Source organism: Barbatula barbatula, assembly GCF_947034865.1.
Source record: "Barbatula barbatula genome assembly, chromosome: 3".
Classification (NCBI taxonomy): Eukaryota; Metazoa; Chordata; class Actinopteri; order Cypriniformes; family Nemacheilidae; genus Barbatula; species Barbatula barbatula.
Genome location: NC_136764.1, coordinates 16,777,060 through 16,794,843, shown reverse-complemented (window position 1 = coordinate 16,794,843; position 17,784 = coordinate 16,777,060). Strand labels below are relative to the sequence as shown.

The following is a 17,784-nucleotide window of genomic DNA, read 5'->3' as shown; positions in this document are numbered from 1 at the left end:
TGCGCAAATGATGATTTTGTTTTGCGACGATTTACGACACTGCACGATCTGTTCCACCCTTGCGCAGCTTTGTTTTACTTTATTTATATTTTTTACTGTTAAATAAAATACAATACTCAATTTACTTCGCTTCGTTCCACCTGGTCTCATTTCACTATGCGTTCTGTCAAGTCAGTTTGAAATACTGTAATGTTTCCCCTGACTTTATAATTTACATGAAGAAAGAACTACAGTCTAGTTAGACATGCGTGTTATGTTCCTTATTGGCTTCTGTAAACGACATTGAATGGATTATTTTACTAATTTAGATTAAATGGATAGATATATTAGCCTATATATAGGCCCATACTAATAAATTACTACATAAAGTCAACTACTATTATCAGATTTTAATTTAAAAAACGACACAAACTGTCTTTGACAATACTACTGGCCTTAGATCCAAACACGGTAAGGTTAATAGACATGATACAGCAATGAATCGTAAAAAGGATTTTGGATGAAACTGAAGATTTGCAGTCGATAAAAATACTTTATTCCACATGAAACCAAAATCATCTATGTTCATGTAACAACTCTATTATTTTGGATTGGCAACCACATAAACACATCGTAATCATGGTAACGTAAGCGACATTTCAAAACGTAAACAAAGAATATGCCGCCAGTTGTGCCGCCTGCCGTCAAACGTTTCATCGCCTGCGTCACGGTACAAATAGTGTAGGAAAACCATGACGTTTTCTAATACGTAATTACGCGCATGCGTGAACGGATCGTGCAGGTGGAACGGATCGTGTACTGACAATATGCGCTCTATTTCCACCCTTGGAGAATGACCCCACACAGTGCGCTGCTTAACCCGGAAGTAGTCAGGCGGCTAACCGAGCACTCCGTCCGGTTCTGCGGGCTCAAGGGGAGAGACGCCGAAGCACCATGGCTCTGTTCTAAACGCGTTTATGAGGAGAAGTGTGATCAATTTACCGGCAATCCGTCACCATCCGCGCCTTAATAATGGACCTCCAGTCAAGAGGCTTGTTCTGGGGGCATCAACTTTGTCAGTAATAACATCTGAAAACTGTATTTATTATTTTTCCACCCCATACTGTCACTTTTTCGCCTTTGCACGCTACATGGGATTTAAACCTAAAGTGTCAGGAGCTAGCCAACACTTCATACTTGATCAGTCCAAATAACCCCGTGGAAACGGAGTCGTCCTATGTTAGTCAAGTACAATAAAACAACAATTCTAAGAAACGCTTTGACGAAGTTCTGCCCTCAAGTTTTCTTACTTTTCTGCGGTGCCGGGTAAGTAATCATATTCCCTATGCTAACTCTGGTAGCCGCTTTATAAACCGATAATCGGCAGGGGCCAAGTGGGCCTACACTTAATCTAATGACGAGTCTCATATCGCTGTATGTTAACATATTGAACAATTTTACCATGAAGAGCTTTGTTTCATGTACCTGTCATCATTTTCCTTTAATTCATCATTTTATCTGTTATATGCCCTGTTCGTACTTTAACGCTCATTTTCCCAGGTTCACGTTGATCTTGGTTAAAATGGGAGTCCGTTATAAGCCATTTGAACTGTTTAGAAAATAGGGTAGTTTGAACCTTAATTTTGGGTTTTCCCCTCTCGGCCGCAGATCGCTGGTTTTCTGCACTTTTTACGCATTTGTCCGAGCTGCCAGGTATTAGCTGAATAACAGCACGAGGGCGTTAGAATAAGTTTGTGTGGCGCGTGACGAGGTCTTTTATTTTCTCACTAGGGCAACTTTCTAAAGTGTTGCACTCAAGCAATCCTTAAAAATGGACTGAAGTCGACCCGCTGAACGTTGGCTTTCGCTATGTCATTAATTTGGCAGGGGTACGCTAGCTAATAAGCTAGTGCGTCGAAATGGATACTTTCCCTCACATGCACAGAAGGCCTGACATGGTTTTTAGTTACTACAGATTCCTGTCTAAGGGGCTTGTCCGTGATTACTAGTCGACATGGTAAAATCTCGGTTTTAGGGGAAAGAAAAATGTAGTTATACTAGCATCATTGGGCTGAACGTGAACGTGTCAATGCCATATGGAGGCTAGCGCTGTTAGCCACCGGCAGAGCATCATGGCTGCGGTGTGACACGTCTGTAGGAGCAGCTCGTTGATTTCAACACACTTTCGATGTCCCAGTCTTAAAAAAACGTTGACATTTGGAAATCCAAAATATCCTTGAGGTTGTTTTAGACATCTATTTATTTCGCAAACTTAGCTTTGTATTAACTTGACGTTAACTTTTATTTGTAACCTTTTTTGGCTCTTGGAGGCTTTAGGATTTGAGAAGTGATGTTTATGATCTTATGCAGTTCATTTTGGTGAACAGTTGATAAGTCATCATAAAGATACCTTGTCATTTCTCCACATCACTCCAGTCAAAACTATGAGCCTCCCTCCCCCACTTCCCCGCATAAACTTCATCTGTATGTCATGGCTGCCCAGCCACATGGGTTATGTTGAACACGGGTATATCCTCCCTCCCCCTCAAGCCATACACATTCAATGCTCTGTCAGTTCCCTGTCCATTTCTTGTGTTGTGCATGCTGTCAACAAGTTGAACATTTACATGGGCCGTTGTAATGCATGCTGGACTAAGCAGAGCTATGATCACATAGTTGACATCTGTCTGATTTCCAAACCGACTGCTGCATTTTGTTTCACAGTATACACTAGCAATGCTGGGATCCCGACTTTTGGGGAATGCATGCACCGATAATGGCCAGAAGGCCTATACCTTTTAATATAAATTAGAGTATTTAAATATATAACAATGAAAATAGGGTGCATTGACGTTTTCTTTCTATAGGCTGCATTCCCCACGTGCTGCAGTTCTCTAGCATCACCCCCACTCATTCTAATGAAGTCAAGTCTTTTTTAAAGAGTGGCTAAGGGGTAGTGTTTATTGTTTGCCATCTGTTTGGATCAGAAAGGCAGGGCTGGATGGCAGGTCCTGCTCTATTGTGTGCAGGTCACTGGGGGCAGACAGGCACCCCAGATCTGTTCCAGAATAAGAGGACTTTACCCTTGTCTTTGGTTATCCACCTGTTCTTCTGCATGGTCACGTTCTTTTCTCAGCAGAGCTGTGAGATTTTGAGAGATTGTGTATTGGGTTTCCAGGGTGTGGGTTGGTCTTATCTGAATTCACACTAGTAGACCTCCACCCTTTTTAGCTTGCTCAAGGTAATCATAAATTTACACTTTCTCGGGGCTTCTTGCTTTGGCCAACTACTATAAGCAGGCAAACAGTGTGTGTGTGTGCAGATATATATATATATATATATTATATATATAGTTGCCGTAGTCTATATACCTCCAATGAAAGCCAGTTTATGGTGTACAAGAAGCTTGTTTATTTCAATAACAAAATTTGGTTTCCGAGGTAGTGTATCTGCCTGTACAAGAGACACCAATATGCTTGTGTATATAGAAAAACGCAGCTGCTTTTAATTTGCATTGCACTGACAATGTAAAGGTCATTAGGTCAAACCCTGCAATAAAAGCGTTGTAAAAAAGCGTCGGCTAAATGAATATTATTGTCAGATTAAGAATTCTTAGGCAGCTTCATATTGTATTTGTAAAACATTGCCATGGAGATATGTCATGATTCTTTGTTGAGGATCTAAGAGTGCTGGCTGGTATGACCATATAAAGGAGGATTGTAAAGAGTGACTAAATAACAACTGTATAAAATAACAAATACAAAGTTTCTTCCAACAGTTAAAACTCAGCAAGGACTGTCAAGAAGGGCCAATGCACTTGCGGTATTTATGCTACCATCCCCTGCTGTAATGCGAGCTTGTTTCTATCTCACACAAACTCTGTATGATGTATATGGTTGTTTGTTAAGAGGCATTACATTTCTGTGCAGTATTTGACCAATCACTACGCACTAGTGAACTATGAAATTTTCATAGCGATGAGTAGGCCTGTCGCGATAACTACTATTTGTTGTGCGATATATTGCACCAAAAATAATTGCGATAAGCGTTATTATTGCCATTTTAATACTGTTTAATGCTACTGATTATATAATGACAGTATTACAATTTAATAGCATACAAATGCAAGTACTCTTTCAAAGGACAAAGAACATTTTTTTCTTAATAATATTTACACATTGTTTAAAAATCTTAAAGAAACCCAAATAAAGAATAATAAATACTACCCTTGTTTAAAAAGTGCAGTGCAGTTAATAAAAACTAGAACAAAACAAAGTTAAATGTTTAACAAAGTCGGTTTAGAATTTTAAAGTGTCTTACAGAGGCAGAGATGCATCAACAGGCCATATCTGCAAATTTAATTTTAATTGTCAGGCAGATTCTGAGAAAGAAATGGCGGGTTACGCTATCCCGTGAGTGTGCGCCATTTTGTGCTTTCACGTTTGTATTTGCACTGACGGGAAAAGGCAACTGTAACAGATAACTGTCTGCTAAATGACTAAATTTAACTGTCTGGAAGACCCCTCTCTAGCTGAAGTTGTTGTTGCTCGGTTGCTAATTGGCTCTCCTCTCTAATTCGGCATAACGTCAAAATGTTCACACACTGGAGCTGAAGATTGCGGCTTTAAAACCAAATCCATTGGGACTTGTTTTTCCTAACTGTCTGTAGTTGCCATGAAACCCATTTTACAACGCAGTGGCCTCAGTTCTCTTCACCTGTCGTTTTCTGCCGAATCCGGCTCTCACGTGTTTGTGTGAATAGACACGCTTCCTGAAGCCCCTATTCCGCCACAGAGAGCAGACGATGCAGTGCAATAGAGTAAAATGTTGTTGACATTTTATGTAAAGAATAATATAATTATTTAAAAAAATCAATCGCAATATATCGCTGCACCAAAAATGATCAATTCCATGTATTGCGTGATAAGTTGATATATTGACTATCGCGACAGGCCTAGCAATGAGCTTTGTAAAATATCAGCGCGTTTCAGGGAGGTGGAGCAAAGAGGAGATACAAACTTGCATGTTATGTGGAAAATACAGCGTTTTTAAACCTTAAATCTTGTTTACATATTTTATTACATCTAAAGCAAACAATAATATTTCTTTTATTCACGTCAAATGACCCCTTTAAAACCGAAAGAAAAGCACACAATGAAGTCGATGCGGCTGCTGTTAGAAGCACACAGATGTTGGAGGGATGCAGCACATGTGCTCAACAGATCTGACAAACGTAGGATTGCATAACGTAGGATTGCATATCCCTCATTGTCCAAGGGTGTACGAGCCACCATGTTACTCTTACGCCCCTGGGACAAATATACATATAAAAGCATCCTTAGATACAGAGCGAAGTATGTCTTAGAATTTTTTCACAATTATAAATTCAATGACATCTTTAATATTTTGTCACAGTATTCGTAAACTTTGAAAAAATATTTTTACTTGGGACCTCTATTTCTGTGTCAAAATCTGTGATGTCAAATGGTTGCAACCTAAACCTGTTCTCATTCGCAACAGTGAAGCACACACGGTTTCCATATATTACAGTAAAATATGACACGTAAAACATAAGATCAGATATGTAAACACACAGGGACATAAAAGAACGTGTTCCGTATCAGTAAGCATCTGTTCAAGCTAAGCGTGCATTAAATCATAGCTTTTAACTACCACCTTTAAGACGTCAGTATTCAAACTACATGCATACATTAATATACTGATAAACAGAATAATAATGCTTGTGGTTTGGTTATTTATTCTGTATTCGGGCACACGTTAATATTAGCCCCAGTCAGCTAATGACAGAGGAAGAGAAGACAATAACATTAGACAACTGATGTTGATAAATCAACATCAAAAAGTCAAAATCTAGATAAAATGCATTGTATAATGGCTGAAACATTGTTTATATTATACTTTTCGAAAATGTTTTTGGTCAGACTCAGAACAACCATTGAAAACAGATAAAATATATAGATTCTAGGTTTAGAGATTCTGTACTTTTCCAAAGCTGTGGAACAGTGCCACATGCTGTACAACAGTACAAGCGCCGATTGCTGAAAAACAGTTGGTTTTTTAATGACTAGATAACTCGTCGATGGAGGGGAAGGAGTTATTATCCATGTTTTTATTGTTTCTGACAAACAATATTAAAATGAATGAAAATGCACCAAATAGCGTCTTTATTTTCTTATTTTTTCATTTAATATATTATATATGAATGGTCTATCATTTATGTGGTTTATTTTAACGGATAGACCGGTTTGCAGATGGTCAACAGGTTTGCACATGTCAGGATACATTTTAGTCCACTCCTGTAAATCTTAAAGGATTCTTGGCTGTCGCTCAGCAAATTGGAGTTTTAACCTCCTTCACAGATTTTCTACAGGACTATGGTCTACAGACTGGCTAGGACATTTAATGTGCTTCTCCTTATGCTGCTCTTTGGTTGACTTGGCAATATTTTTGCCATGCTAAAGGGACATCCACGACCCATATTCAGTGATCTAGTTAAGGGGAGGAGGTTCTTACCAATACAGGGTTCTCAAGTTTTATCAAAAGTTTGGAGTGAGATCACATGTGGTTAGGGGAGGAGCCCTAATGGAGCCCCGCCCCAATTGTACCCATTGTTCATAATTAACCAGCACAAATTACATGTGGCATTATTAATGTAACTAGAAAGACTATTAATACAGTATGTCATTTTAAATAAAATGAAGAAATACATATTCATTCCTTTGCAGGACAACTTGGTTGGCATTGCCTTTTCGGCGTGAGAAATACACAATGTGGCGTGTGAGTGTGTGAACTGGTTGAATAGCGTGTGTCTCGCGGCCAATGCGTGAGACTTGAGAACCCTGCAGTATTTTACTGTTTGCACAGTTAAGAGGTTCTGTATTTTGATTGCAACTGTCATGCATCCTTATTCCTTCACTTCATCATGAGTGCCACCTCTAATGAAACATTTCTTATGTCGGTTTTAGATATTTAAAGAAAATAAAAAAAATGTATGGTCATTTATTGAGCATTTCGAATGATCGACATCTTTGTTATTTTTGGAAACATTTCCTCTGCCACTGAAGACAGGAGAACAAACGCAACACAAATCAGCAAATCATCCATCTGCATGTGTCGTGATAAATATGGTGTTCTTTAGGACAAAAAAACATGGCTACCTCCTTAGGTAAAAATGTGTATTACATTTAGATTTTGTAGGTAAAAAAAATTGTGTTTCTAACGACAAATGCTAGTAGTGTAAGGCTATAACAACCCATTAAGCCATACATTTTTCTTTACTCTGGGTTCCCCATAAACATGTTTATAATAGCATTCCTTAATCCAAGTTAACGGTAGTGTCAGAGCGGCTAACGGGGTGCGTATACACTTTTAAAATGATAAACAGACAATCGACTAATTTATTTTCAAAACAAGTGTCTTCTAGTCGAGTAACGAATAGTTGACCGAAAGGAGATTGATATTCTTCCGAAGTTTTTTCTCAAAAGCTGTAGTTAACAGATGATATTTAATAATTATTCCGATCAATTCGCTTTATAATACATTGTCATCAGGAGCAACACGGATTACTTTTGTATTGCTTGTATCTGCTTTTTGAGCTCTCATCAATCAGGTCCTGCACTTGATCTCTTAACATCATGCATTTTATTTTCTTAGTCCTGCAGGTTTTAAAACCAAAATCAAATTTCAGACGTACAAGCACTTTGTTTCCGATGGACACACATTAGGGCTGCACGATTTGGCAGCTGCGCTCAGATTGATTTGTGAGGTGTCTGTCAATTTAATTGCGACCGTGTGGTACGATACGATAGCGGTGGATTGAGAGAAGAGTAAGGTAAATGTGATGGCTGACGAAGACCTAGTGGTGGAAAAAGAACAGCACTACAGCTACATGGAATTATTTTGTATAATTACAGTAGTGGCAACTTCAAGAGGAAACAAGCCTCATTTATGTGTAATTTGTTCAATAAACGAATGTCAAAAATTATCTATTTGATTTCTTTATTCAGTGGGAAAAGGCTATTCTATGTTTAGGTTTGCAAATAACCCATTAATACACTAAGACATGGTATAGCTAACATTCACATATATGAATATGACATTCACATATGTCATATCGTCATCGCAATGGTAAACAATGTTATCGTACATCGCAGCTTTTCCTCATATTGTGTATCCCTAGTTCGCTCATATTTCTTAATTTGCGCCGAATTGACTGCGCAATACGCTATCTACAATATCACTATCACTTGCATTTAAGAGAGTAACGGCAGTATAGGCTGTGTGCTGCATGAGACAAACAAGAACGCTAATATAGCAAAAATCACCTCATATATCTGCTCTTCGATATAAATGTATTGAGATTTTGTCAGGCGATGTTGTGTTTATAAATCAGGATTTTAGCAGCAGTTAAAGGGAGAGTTGGTTGTATTGAACACAAGATTTTATTGGGTTGTGTTAAGTCACTATTTTATAATAGTTTTATGTCTGACAACATAACAGATATGTGACAATAGCATTCAGTTGTGTTAAAAAGCTGTATAATGTGATCAGAGAGTAGAAGTGAAACAGATCTCAAGTGCCTACACTAGAACAAACACAACGTGCAATATGCGAGTTGGCTTGTGACGTCTCATAGGTGCCACTCTTTCAAATTCCTGTGTGAAGCACTGATGGTGTTAGTTCTTTTTATTGAAGCAAATATAGTGGGGGTTTTTCTTGCAAAAGTACGCCAGAATGCATAATTTACATGTTAAAATTACACTTTCTTGTGGAGGAGCGTCCCCCAGACCCATCACTCCACACTAATGCGTTTATTTAAAAAAACGCAGATTTTTCTCTCTGTTTTTGGCCTCCCTTTCTTTTTGAAAAATTTAAAATTACGTTTTTGTGTTGTGTGTAAATTTACACAGCTGTGGCCTAATGGTTAGAGCGTTGGGCTTGTGATCAGAAGGTTGCTGGTTCTAATCTCAGTGCCAGCAGGTCATGACTGAAGTGCCCTTGAGCAAGGCACCTTACCCCTGATTGCTTTGCAGTAATGTGCCACTGTATAAAAAAAACTACTTGCTTTGGATAAAAGCGTCTGCCAAATGAATAAATGTAAATGTGATTGTACCTATTACACAAACCACGAAAATATAACTACAGAAAATTATTTTAGTTGGTTACTATTCACATTCATGTCCCTGCGTTGTGTTTTGTGTGACTGCAAATGTTAGCTTCTATGTAGCTAGCACGCTATGCGTTAACGGCTAACAACCAGCTGCTACCTCAGAATCTAGTTTGAGCTATTAGTATAGTAGCCAGAAGTATACCCCACGGGAGCCAAAGAGTGCTTTATTTATACACATTTATGAAGTAACATGATGAAACGGCTGTTTCTGCTCAGGCAACAAATTCATGTGTATTGCCCTGCCCACGGGGAAGCTTATACAGCAACCGTATTTACGACGGATTTAAGAAATCTCTTCTTCCAGATTTATTCTCCTTTACACACACAACTAGATAACCACATAATTCACAGCACTATGCAAAAGTCTTGTGCAGGTTTATAAACCACTGGCTTATGATAGCTTGATTTATTGGTAGGTCATTGTTTCTTTCTGAGGTTTTAAACATTGTTTTTGTTTTTCCTCTCTAGCGTAACCTGGTAGCGAGAACACTACATACAAGGATCAGAATACTAATTTAGAGGTATGCTTTTACAGATTACTTCACTTTCTTCATCCTTATGGTTTAGATTTGGAAACCAGGTTCCTTTTGACAATATTGCCAATGGAATGTTATGTTGTAACTAGGGATGTCAATTTATACAAATTCCCATAAACGATACACATTCAAATTAACGATCAATTAAATGATTACTCGTTAACTTTAATAGGCTACTGCAATATTCTTCAGTTAAATATAGCCAGGGAGTGACAGGGTGTAGCCTACAGATATCATTCAAAACCCCCATTTTGCTCACCTGAACAAAAAATATGTCTTAGTCTAAATAAGACTAGTGGCAGTGTAAAATAAGGCAATGAAATGGATCATATGATCAAAAAAATATTTTAATCAAACGCAAACTCTAATGCGCATTCTGGAAGTTTCATGCGAGACTATTAATTTCCTTGCGTGTGTCTGTGTAAGAGAATTTTATATTTTAAGTGTTTCTTTACAAAATGAATGTGCACATCACTGACATTCTGGGGAATTTGAAAAAAAAACACGCTTTTACTCTCGAATGTCTTTTAACCTGCGTATCTAATATGATAACATTTGTATATTACATGCGGCCAGCCACATTTTAATTTGTTCACTATGATGTGAGAGGGAGGCGTGGTCAAGGCGCCGTATGAAACATGTATAGGGATGTGCAAGAATTTTCAAATATTCGATCCGCGATAACTATTTGAAAATGTAAAATCCCATAAGAATACTTTATAAGAATAAAACTGCATCACCACAGGGTTAAGTAACTGCTACAGAAGACCCTAGAGTTGTCATGCTTCACTTCATTTGTAATGATTTTATAATATTCAGAAAATATTAAAAATAATTTGTATGTGTTCCTAAATCTTTGTTCACTCATATCGCAAGCTAGTTTAAATATTTTAAGTTTACACACCGGATTCCTGGATTGCTTATGCTCAGCTTGTATCGCCATATTAAAATGTTTAAAAACGGTTGACAATTCATTAATATTACTTGCATTACGTATATAAAGGCCTACATGATTAACAATAATTCATTTATTGCCATAACTTGTTTGGAGAGGTTGTTCTGTGTAAATTTGTCGTTCGTTAAAAACATTGAAACATAGAAATGTACATTTCGCTGCAACTAATGTCAATGAATTTGGCCTAAGCATAAAACTGGCACCTTTTTTCATAGAAGAATTTTCCTTCGAAGGATGTTCAAATAGTCTTATCGCCTTAAAGTAAAGAAATTCGCAAGGATGCTTTTTTTGTTTTTATAATGCGCTGTGATTCCTTACCTTAGTTGAAATAATTTGATGCAAATGCAATGCAAAGCTAAACAAGATGGACACTGATCGTGAACGACAAGAAGAAAATATTTATATGCGGTGCTGATCAGCAGGAAATATCTGCCTCAGATGACTGTCACGTAATAAACAGGGAAACAAACACTATGGCTCTGTATTTGTTGAGATTTTTTTAGGATCTTCGCAGTCGGCATGGAGGTATCAAGCCATCAAAATTATAAACTATATTATATAAAATATATTATATAAACGCCAGATATTCTTGTCAGATCTGGGTTTTCTTGCAAGGAATTAGAGAGGAGTAGCGCGTTTTCTCAGCTGCCAACTTATCTGTCGGCTTGTTGAACAGAGTTTCACCAGAGTAAAATAGACCTATATGCTTGTTTTTCTTATCAAGAACATGTAAAACAAAATAAACAAGATGTACATTACGTTTTGTTTGTTTTATTTTTGTATTAGACCGCTTTGTACGTATATTATACTATTTTTATTTTGTTTCAAAGTATCAAATTTTTTCAGCATTTAAAAACCTATATATAGGATATAATATGAATGCGTTATGAATATTTAAAGATAATTATAAGCTTAATGTGAAATTGTGAGAACAATTAAGTCTTTATTAACTTAATTTAAATAAAAAAATATTTGTTTTTTATTAGCTCAAATATGAAATAGAGAAATGCCCATCCCTAGTTAAATGTAACGGTTAAGGTAAATGATTAGCTGATTAATATCTAATATAATAGGCCTACCCGATAAGGCTGTCCACTGAATGAGTTGCGTTGGAACGTGAAGACAAAACCCGACAGTGTTATATCATTTTTTATTTATTCATGTTCCTGAGCTGTATTGTTTATTTTGGCTTTGGGTTGGACTTCTGCCTTTTGAACAGATGATTTACTGGCTAAAAATGGAGGTTATTGTAGGCTGTGCAGATCCAGTCACGGAGACTGCTGGATGCAATTTTTTCAAGGGATCAATTATTGTGGTCGTTGCTGTGTTGTATTTTAATACAGCATCGCAATGTTTGCAGTGGACATTTTCAGCTTTAATTTAATGATCTCCAGTGTGTTCGCTAAATTTCTCCTCGTGTTTGCTATGTGTGTTTTGCGCATGACCTAGCTCAACGATTAAGTTTTATTGAGTAAATAATTTTCGACAGTTAATCGTTCCTCAATTAATCATTAACATCCCTAGTTGTAACCCATTATTGAGCATGTTTTGCTGATTCGCTAGTTTGGCAGGAAGGTGTGAGGCCCCCTCATGCAGAACCACAGGAAATGAATAAACCACCACAGCCTATCACAGGACCCCCTTCTGTTCCCCACCCTGCCCAATCACCAGGACTGACACAGGTGGAACCAAAAAGCTTGGTTTTTGAACAGGAACATAACCCGGCACATCTGAGTACTTATTTCACAGTTTCAATGTCTTCTGCAGGCTGCCTATCCCCAAGGCCAGCCTCCCTCTGTTGTCTATCCTGGCCCGTCTCCACAAATGAACACCGCTTCGCAACCCAGACAGGTACACCACCTTTATCCCTGCTTAGGTTTCCATAGAAAACTATTCACCACCAACAAAGCATTCGGTGTGTTTTGTGGCTAAGCTATGTGTGCCTCCCTGCTAAATTCTCAACTCGTGTTTGAGGAAAACTGTGCATGTGTGGCAGTGTCCATTTCCTTTGTGCATCTGAACTTTGACCTTTTAATCTTTACTCTCCTCCCAGTTTGCCCCAGGCCCTCGTGTTTTACACCAACAGGTACTTCCAATTTTCATAAACTGGCGCGCACTTGATTGAAAAATTCTTGTCGTTATATAAAAATCCAAAAAGTTGCAAACAAAACAGGATTTCTTGCATTAAGGCTCCCTGTATTTCAATTCTTTCTGTGTTTTCTTAACCAATGTCAGTAGGGTTGGGAACCCTACACACACACATATTTAATATACATTAAATACTAGATGCACAGATACGGTTAGTGAGTAATATCTGCCGAAACAAATTCTAAAGATTAAATTATTTCGTAACTTTCTGAATGTTATTAATTCAAATAATGACTATTAATATTGAACATCAAACTGATGATGTCTCTTTACATTTTCGATAAACAGAGCACAAAGGCCCTGATCATTTTATCGACCGGCAACATTTTTTATTCTGTATCTTAAATATATGCAAGAAACATTGTTGAGAGTGTTTGCAGGGTTTCCGTCCCTATCAGCCACACCAAGAACTGTTAACCAAACCAAAATCCTTAATTTCTCGTATTTCTGTAACAATTGTGTTTTATTAATTGCGTTTCATCAGATCACCATTGACATCTTGAGTTGATTTGTTCTCTGTCACATGGTGTCTGACTTTTGCTACAGTTCTAAGGCTTCTCTTAACTATGCATACTAGGGATGTGCGCTACTTCTAACTTGACAGTCGTTTATACAAGTTTTGTAACCGTGTAGTCGACTACTCGAAAACGAATGCCCCAGAAGGCGTTCCAAAAACTTTGTGTAGGGCATATCTAATACATTATAAAGACTAGAATGTATTAATCATGCCTGTTTTAGCTTCATTAAATATTGGATTTTACAGTTTGTGTTCCACTTGCCTTACGTTATGATCAGTAATATTACTGCTTTTGTTGATGCGCCATCTTTGCTTGCATCCCCTAAAACAATCCAGTCAGTGACGCAATGAGCATTTGTTTGCTCTGCCTGGGCTTAAAATATGTAGGCGAAACAACCTTAAAATCAATTTAATTTCCTCCTATCTGATTTATTTGGAACTCTAGAGTCCTAAAAAACAATTCTAGTAATCAAATTTAATTTAATTAAATGCAAGTAAAGGCGTCTTTTTTATCTATAAGGCAGAGAGCAATGTGTGTAAACAAAAAGTACAGAAGAAGTAGGCTACAGAAGAACGGATTTGATCTTGTGCAGAGACGCTAATAAAGCAGACTGCCCATATTAGCTAATTTATAGAACATGCATACAGTAGGCTAAACACATGAGTTATTATGATTAGATTATTTGACATGTTCTTGTTGAGGAAATGCAAGCATTATGCTCGGATGAATGTCTGCTCAATGTTTGTGAGCAATAACTTAGTTTAAGGAATCCGCGCACTCTCTGCAAGCACACAGATAACCGTGCTAAGCGATTGCATTTATTCAAGCGTTTTTTTGTGATAAACATAATCAAAAGAAATTTCAAAGTTCTGTAACTCTAGAAACAGACATTCTCGCTTCAGTTTTGAGTGTGCTTAAGTTCCATCCACTGTATTTACAGTTCATTCTGCCATCAAATAGCGCCAATCTGTCTTTATTAAAATATTTATATTTGCACTGCAATTGGGATAAAGGAAACACACTCTAGAGCTAACCTAAAATTAAAACTTTTAAAAACTTAATTTTCAAACATTGTTTAGTTATTAGAATGATTTTAAACAAAACATTAAAAGGAAAGTAATTTGAATTAATAATATATTGATGTTTTCGGTGTCGACTAGTAGGAGCTGTACCGTTTAAACGTCTAGACGAATCACGCACATCCCTAATGCATACGTAACGCGTGCTTTCACTGCTGATGGCTACCATATTGACTGCTGCTTGTTGTCTCTTTGTCTCTCACACACATCTTCTCTGCACTCTTTCTTCTGCTGTTTTGTGTGGCTGAAGGGTGGATTCAGGTCACTGCAGGTAACTGCTCTTATCTCCCTCCGTCTGTCCACAAATAAAACTTTCCAGTGTTCTGAGAGTCATAAGCATGCGTTACAGTCAACATGGAATTATGTGGAACAGATTTGAGCTATGATTTTATAATTTCATGTTGACTAACACCTGTAATTAGATTTTTGTTGTTGTCATTTAGTCTTTATACTTGGTGTTTACTTGGATCATGTAACTGAGAACTGTAACTGAGCTAGTTTTTAGCAGCGCTCATCATTCCTACAAAGACTTGAAAAGTATGCTTGGTTGTGAGTATGGTACTGTTAATCCCAAACAACCAACACAGCTCTTTAAAATCATTGGAAGATGGGACATTAATAAATTGTAGTTACCTTTACACTTATTGGTGAAGTTGAATGATGTGATGTGCAGGATGTGTTTTTAAAATGTTTCTCGCTCTCCTTTAGCAGACATACTACAACAGGCCCAACATGCAAGGCAGTGGCCCCCGGGTCCCACCCAACAACACCCCACGGTCTGTTGGACCCACTCACGTCTACCAACCTACCTCACAGGTGATGATGATTCCTCAGCAACAGTTGCCATATGCCAACCCTCAGGGCCACGCTTTCTTCATACATGGACAGGTAACCTATAGCTTTTTATTTGCACCAAAGCTCTTGGATGTTTCGCTGTTCATATGTTAATTGTTTTAGTAATTATTGTCTGACTGTAACGTTTCCTTTTTCCTTGTAGTACCGTGCCCCATACATGCCCCAGGCTCAGCAGTACCAGGTACCCAGTGGATCTGCAAGTTTCTACCCTGGAACCAGTCCAGCTGAATACGGTACATATGGTAAGAGGCTCTGCTCTGGGCCTCCCTTGATTGTTGAAGTCTCCTAAACCTCTCGTTACAGTTTCAGATCTAAATAATCTGCACTTTTGTTATTAATTTTAAGGGACATTTTACCCCAAAATTTTGTCATTTACTCACCCTCGATTTATTCCAAATCTTTGTAGGAGACAGACATTTGAGGGAATGCTTGTAACTAAACACTTCTTAGCCACCATTGAATACCATAGTAGAAAGAATTACCCCATAACTATTTGCATTCCTACATTCTTCAGAATATCTCCTTTTGTGATCAACAGAGCAAAGAAATTTACAAAGCAATATATCCTACTATGGTAGGAAATGGTGGCATAGAACTGTTCGGTTACAAGCATTCTTTAAAATATCTTTCTCTGTGAAATGTACACAGATTTGGAACAACTCGAGGGTGAGTAAATGAGGCAAAATTTAAATTTTGGGGTGAACTGTTCCTTTAAGCATTTGTTTGTTGCACTTGTCTCTAGAGCTTGCATTAACTTGGCATTAAATAGGAGGTCCCTTTTTTTGTGAAACTGTTGCATGTATCTTATATTTTTGCTTTAGTAACTTAGTTTTCAACACCCCGTTCCCACCTGAAATACGGTCACTTGGTAGTGGTAGTCCTGAAAATTTGTTTTTAGCAAGTTTATGTTCCAACTAACCACACTACACACCTAGCATTATTTTTTTCTACAGAGATAATCGGTTCTCTACCCGGCTCTTAATCTGCTGCTTCGTGTTGTCTCTTACTTACACTCCATCTTTTTCTCTTTCTCCCTCTTCTGTCTTTTCTCTTTGCCTTACTTGTTTTGGCTGAGTTCAGATCCCTCTCTGGCAGGGAGGGAGAGGCGGGGGGGTGGGGGGAGAGTTGCGGGCAGAGAGAATGGACGTCTCTCGCTGCATGGAGCTCCTCTCACCTCCCAGCGTTACCCTGGTGAGTCTGAAGCCACTGGGCTGCTTGTTACAACTCTATCCGCACCTTGGGCTAGCTGGTCGTATTCGAACCCGACAGGAAGCATGCACCTCCTAATTTAAACTCTACTCTGCCCTTTAACCCCAAAAAATGTTGTCTGAGACCTTAAATCGGAGCAGTCAGCTTTCTTATTGATTTATGAATATATTCCCATCCCTTCCTCAGGATCAGGAGGTGTTTGATGGGTGGAGGACTTTGCATGCGTTTAAAAGCCACTACTAATGAGCTGACTGGTTTCTTTTTCCTCTTCCAGCGGGTGCTTATTACCCGGCACCACAGCAGTACTCCACATCAGTGGCCAACACAGCTGTCATGATGAGCCCCGCACAACAGCAGCCGGCCCCTCCTCCACAGCAAGCTCCTCCTCAGCAGACGGGACCAGTCAAGAGGGAGCGCAAACAGGTGGGTGGGAAAGAATATTTTTTGTCAAATTTTCACTTTGTTACTTAATGGCAGAGTAGGCAATCAATAAGTTAAGTGAAACATTGTTATTTTTCTAATTGCTCAGGTGCTGGTCATATAATTAGAATATCATCAAAAAGTAGATTTTTCACTAATTCCATTCAAAAAGTTAAACTTGTATTTTAAATACATTCATTACACACAGACTGATATATTTCAAATGTTTATTTCTTTTAATTTTGATGATTATTACTGAAAACTAAGGAAAATCCCAAATTCAGTATCTCAGAAAATTATAATATTACTTAAGACCAATACAGAGAAAGGATTTTTAGAAATCTTGGCCAACTGAAAAGTATGAACATTAAAAGTATGAGCATGTACAGCACTCAATACTTAGTTGGGGCTCCATAACGTTGGTCAGCAGAACCACAAGCAACGTGGATTGTGAGCCTCTTTCTCCAGACTCTGTGACCCTGATTTCCAAAGGAAATGCAAAATTTACTTCCATCAGAGAACAGCAGTCCAGTCCTTTTTGTCTTTAGCCCAGGCGAGGTTCTTCTGATGCTGTCTCTTGTTCAGGAGTGGCTTGACACAAGGAATGCGACATCTGAAACCCATGTCTTGAAACACACTGACTCCAGCTGCAGTGCACTCGTTGAGAATCTCACCCACATTTTTGAATGGGTTTTGTTTCACAATCCTCTCCAGGGTGCGGTTATCCCTATTGCTTGTAGAGCTGCAACTAACGATTATTTTAATAATCGATTAATCTGTCGATTATTTGTTCGATTAATCGATGAATCGGATACAAATTTTTAAAAGCATTCATTTTCAACCCTTTATTGAAAAATAGAACTGACATTGCAAAACATATTTCAAAAGCTTTATT

The 17,784-nt window shown here is 38.0% G+C and overlaps 1 protein-coding gene across 11 annotated transcripts in view; it reads left to right on the top strand.

The window, feature by feature from the left end:
- The first annotated feature begins 743 nt into the window (after positions 1-743).
- The window catches only part of eif4g1a (eukaryotic translation initiation factor 4 gamma, 1a), a 31,742-nt gene continuing 14,701 nt past the window's right edge, over positions 744-17,784 (top strand). Inside the window, exons 1-8 of one of the 11 annotated variants that reach the window (XM_079451764.1) lie at positions 744-1,305; positions 9,638-9,690; positions 12,224-12,342; positions 12,428-12,511; positions 12,714-12,746; positions 15,114-15,293; positions 15,403-15,493; positions 16,744-16,892. In XM_079451764.1, coding sequence (XP_079307890.1) covers positions 12,268-12,342; positions 12,428-12,511; positions 12,714-12,746; positions 15,114-15,293; positions 15,403-15,493; positions 16,744-16,892 — 612 coding nt within the window. In that variant the 5' untranslated portion in view covers positions 744-1,305; positions 9,638-9,690; positions 12,224-12,267. Of the gene's footprint in view, positions 1,306-9,637; positions 9,691-12,223; positions 12,343-12,427; positions 12,512-12,713; positions 12,747-15,113; positions 15,294-15,402; positions 15,503-16,743; positions 16,893-17,784 lie in introns of all 11 variants that reach the window. The other 10 variants (XM_079451761.1, XM_079451767.1, XM_079451769.1 and 7 more) reach the window with 10 other exon arrangements.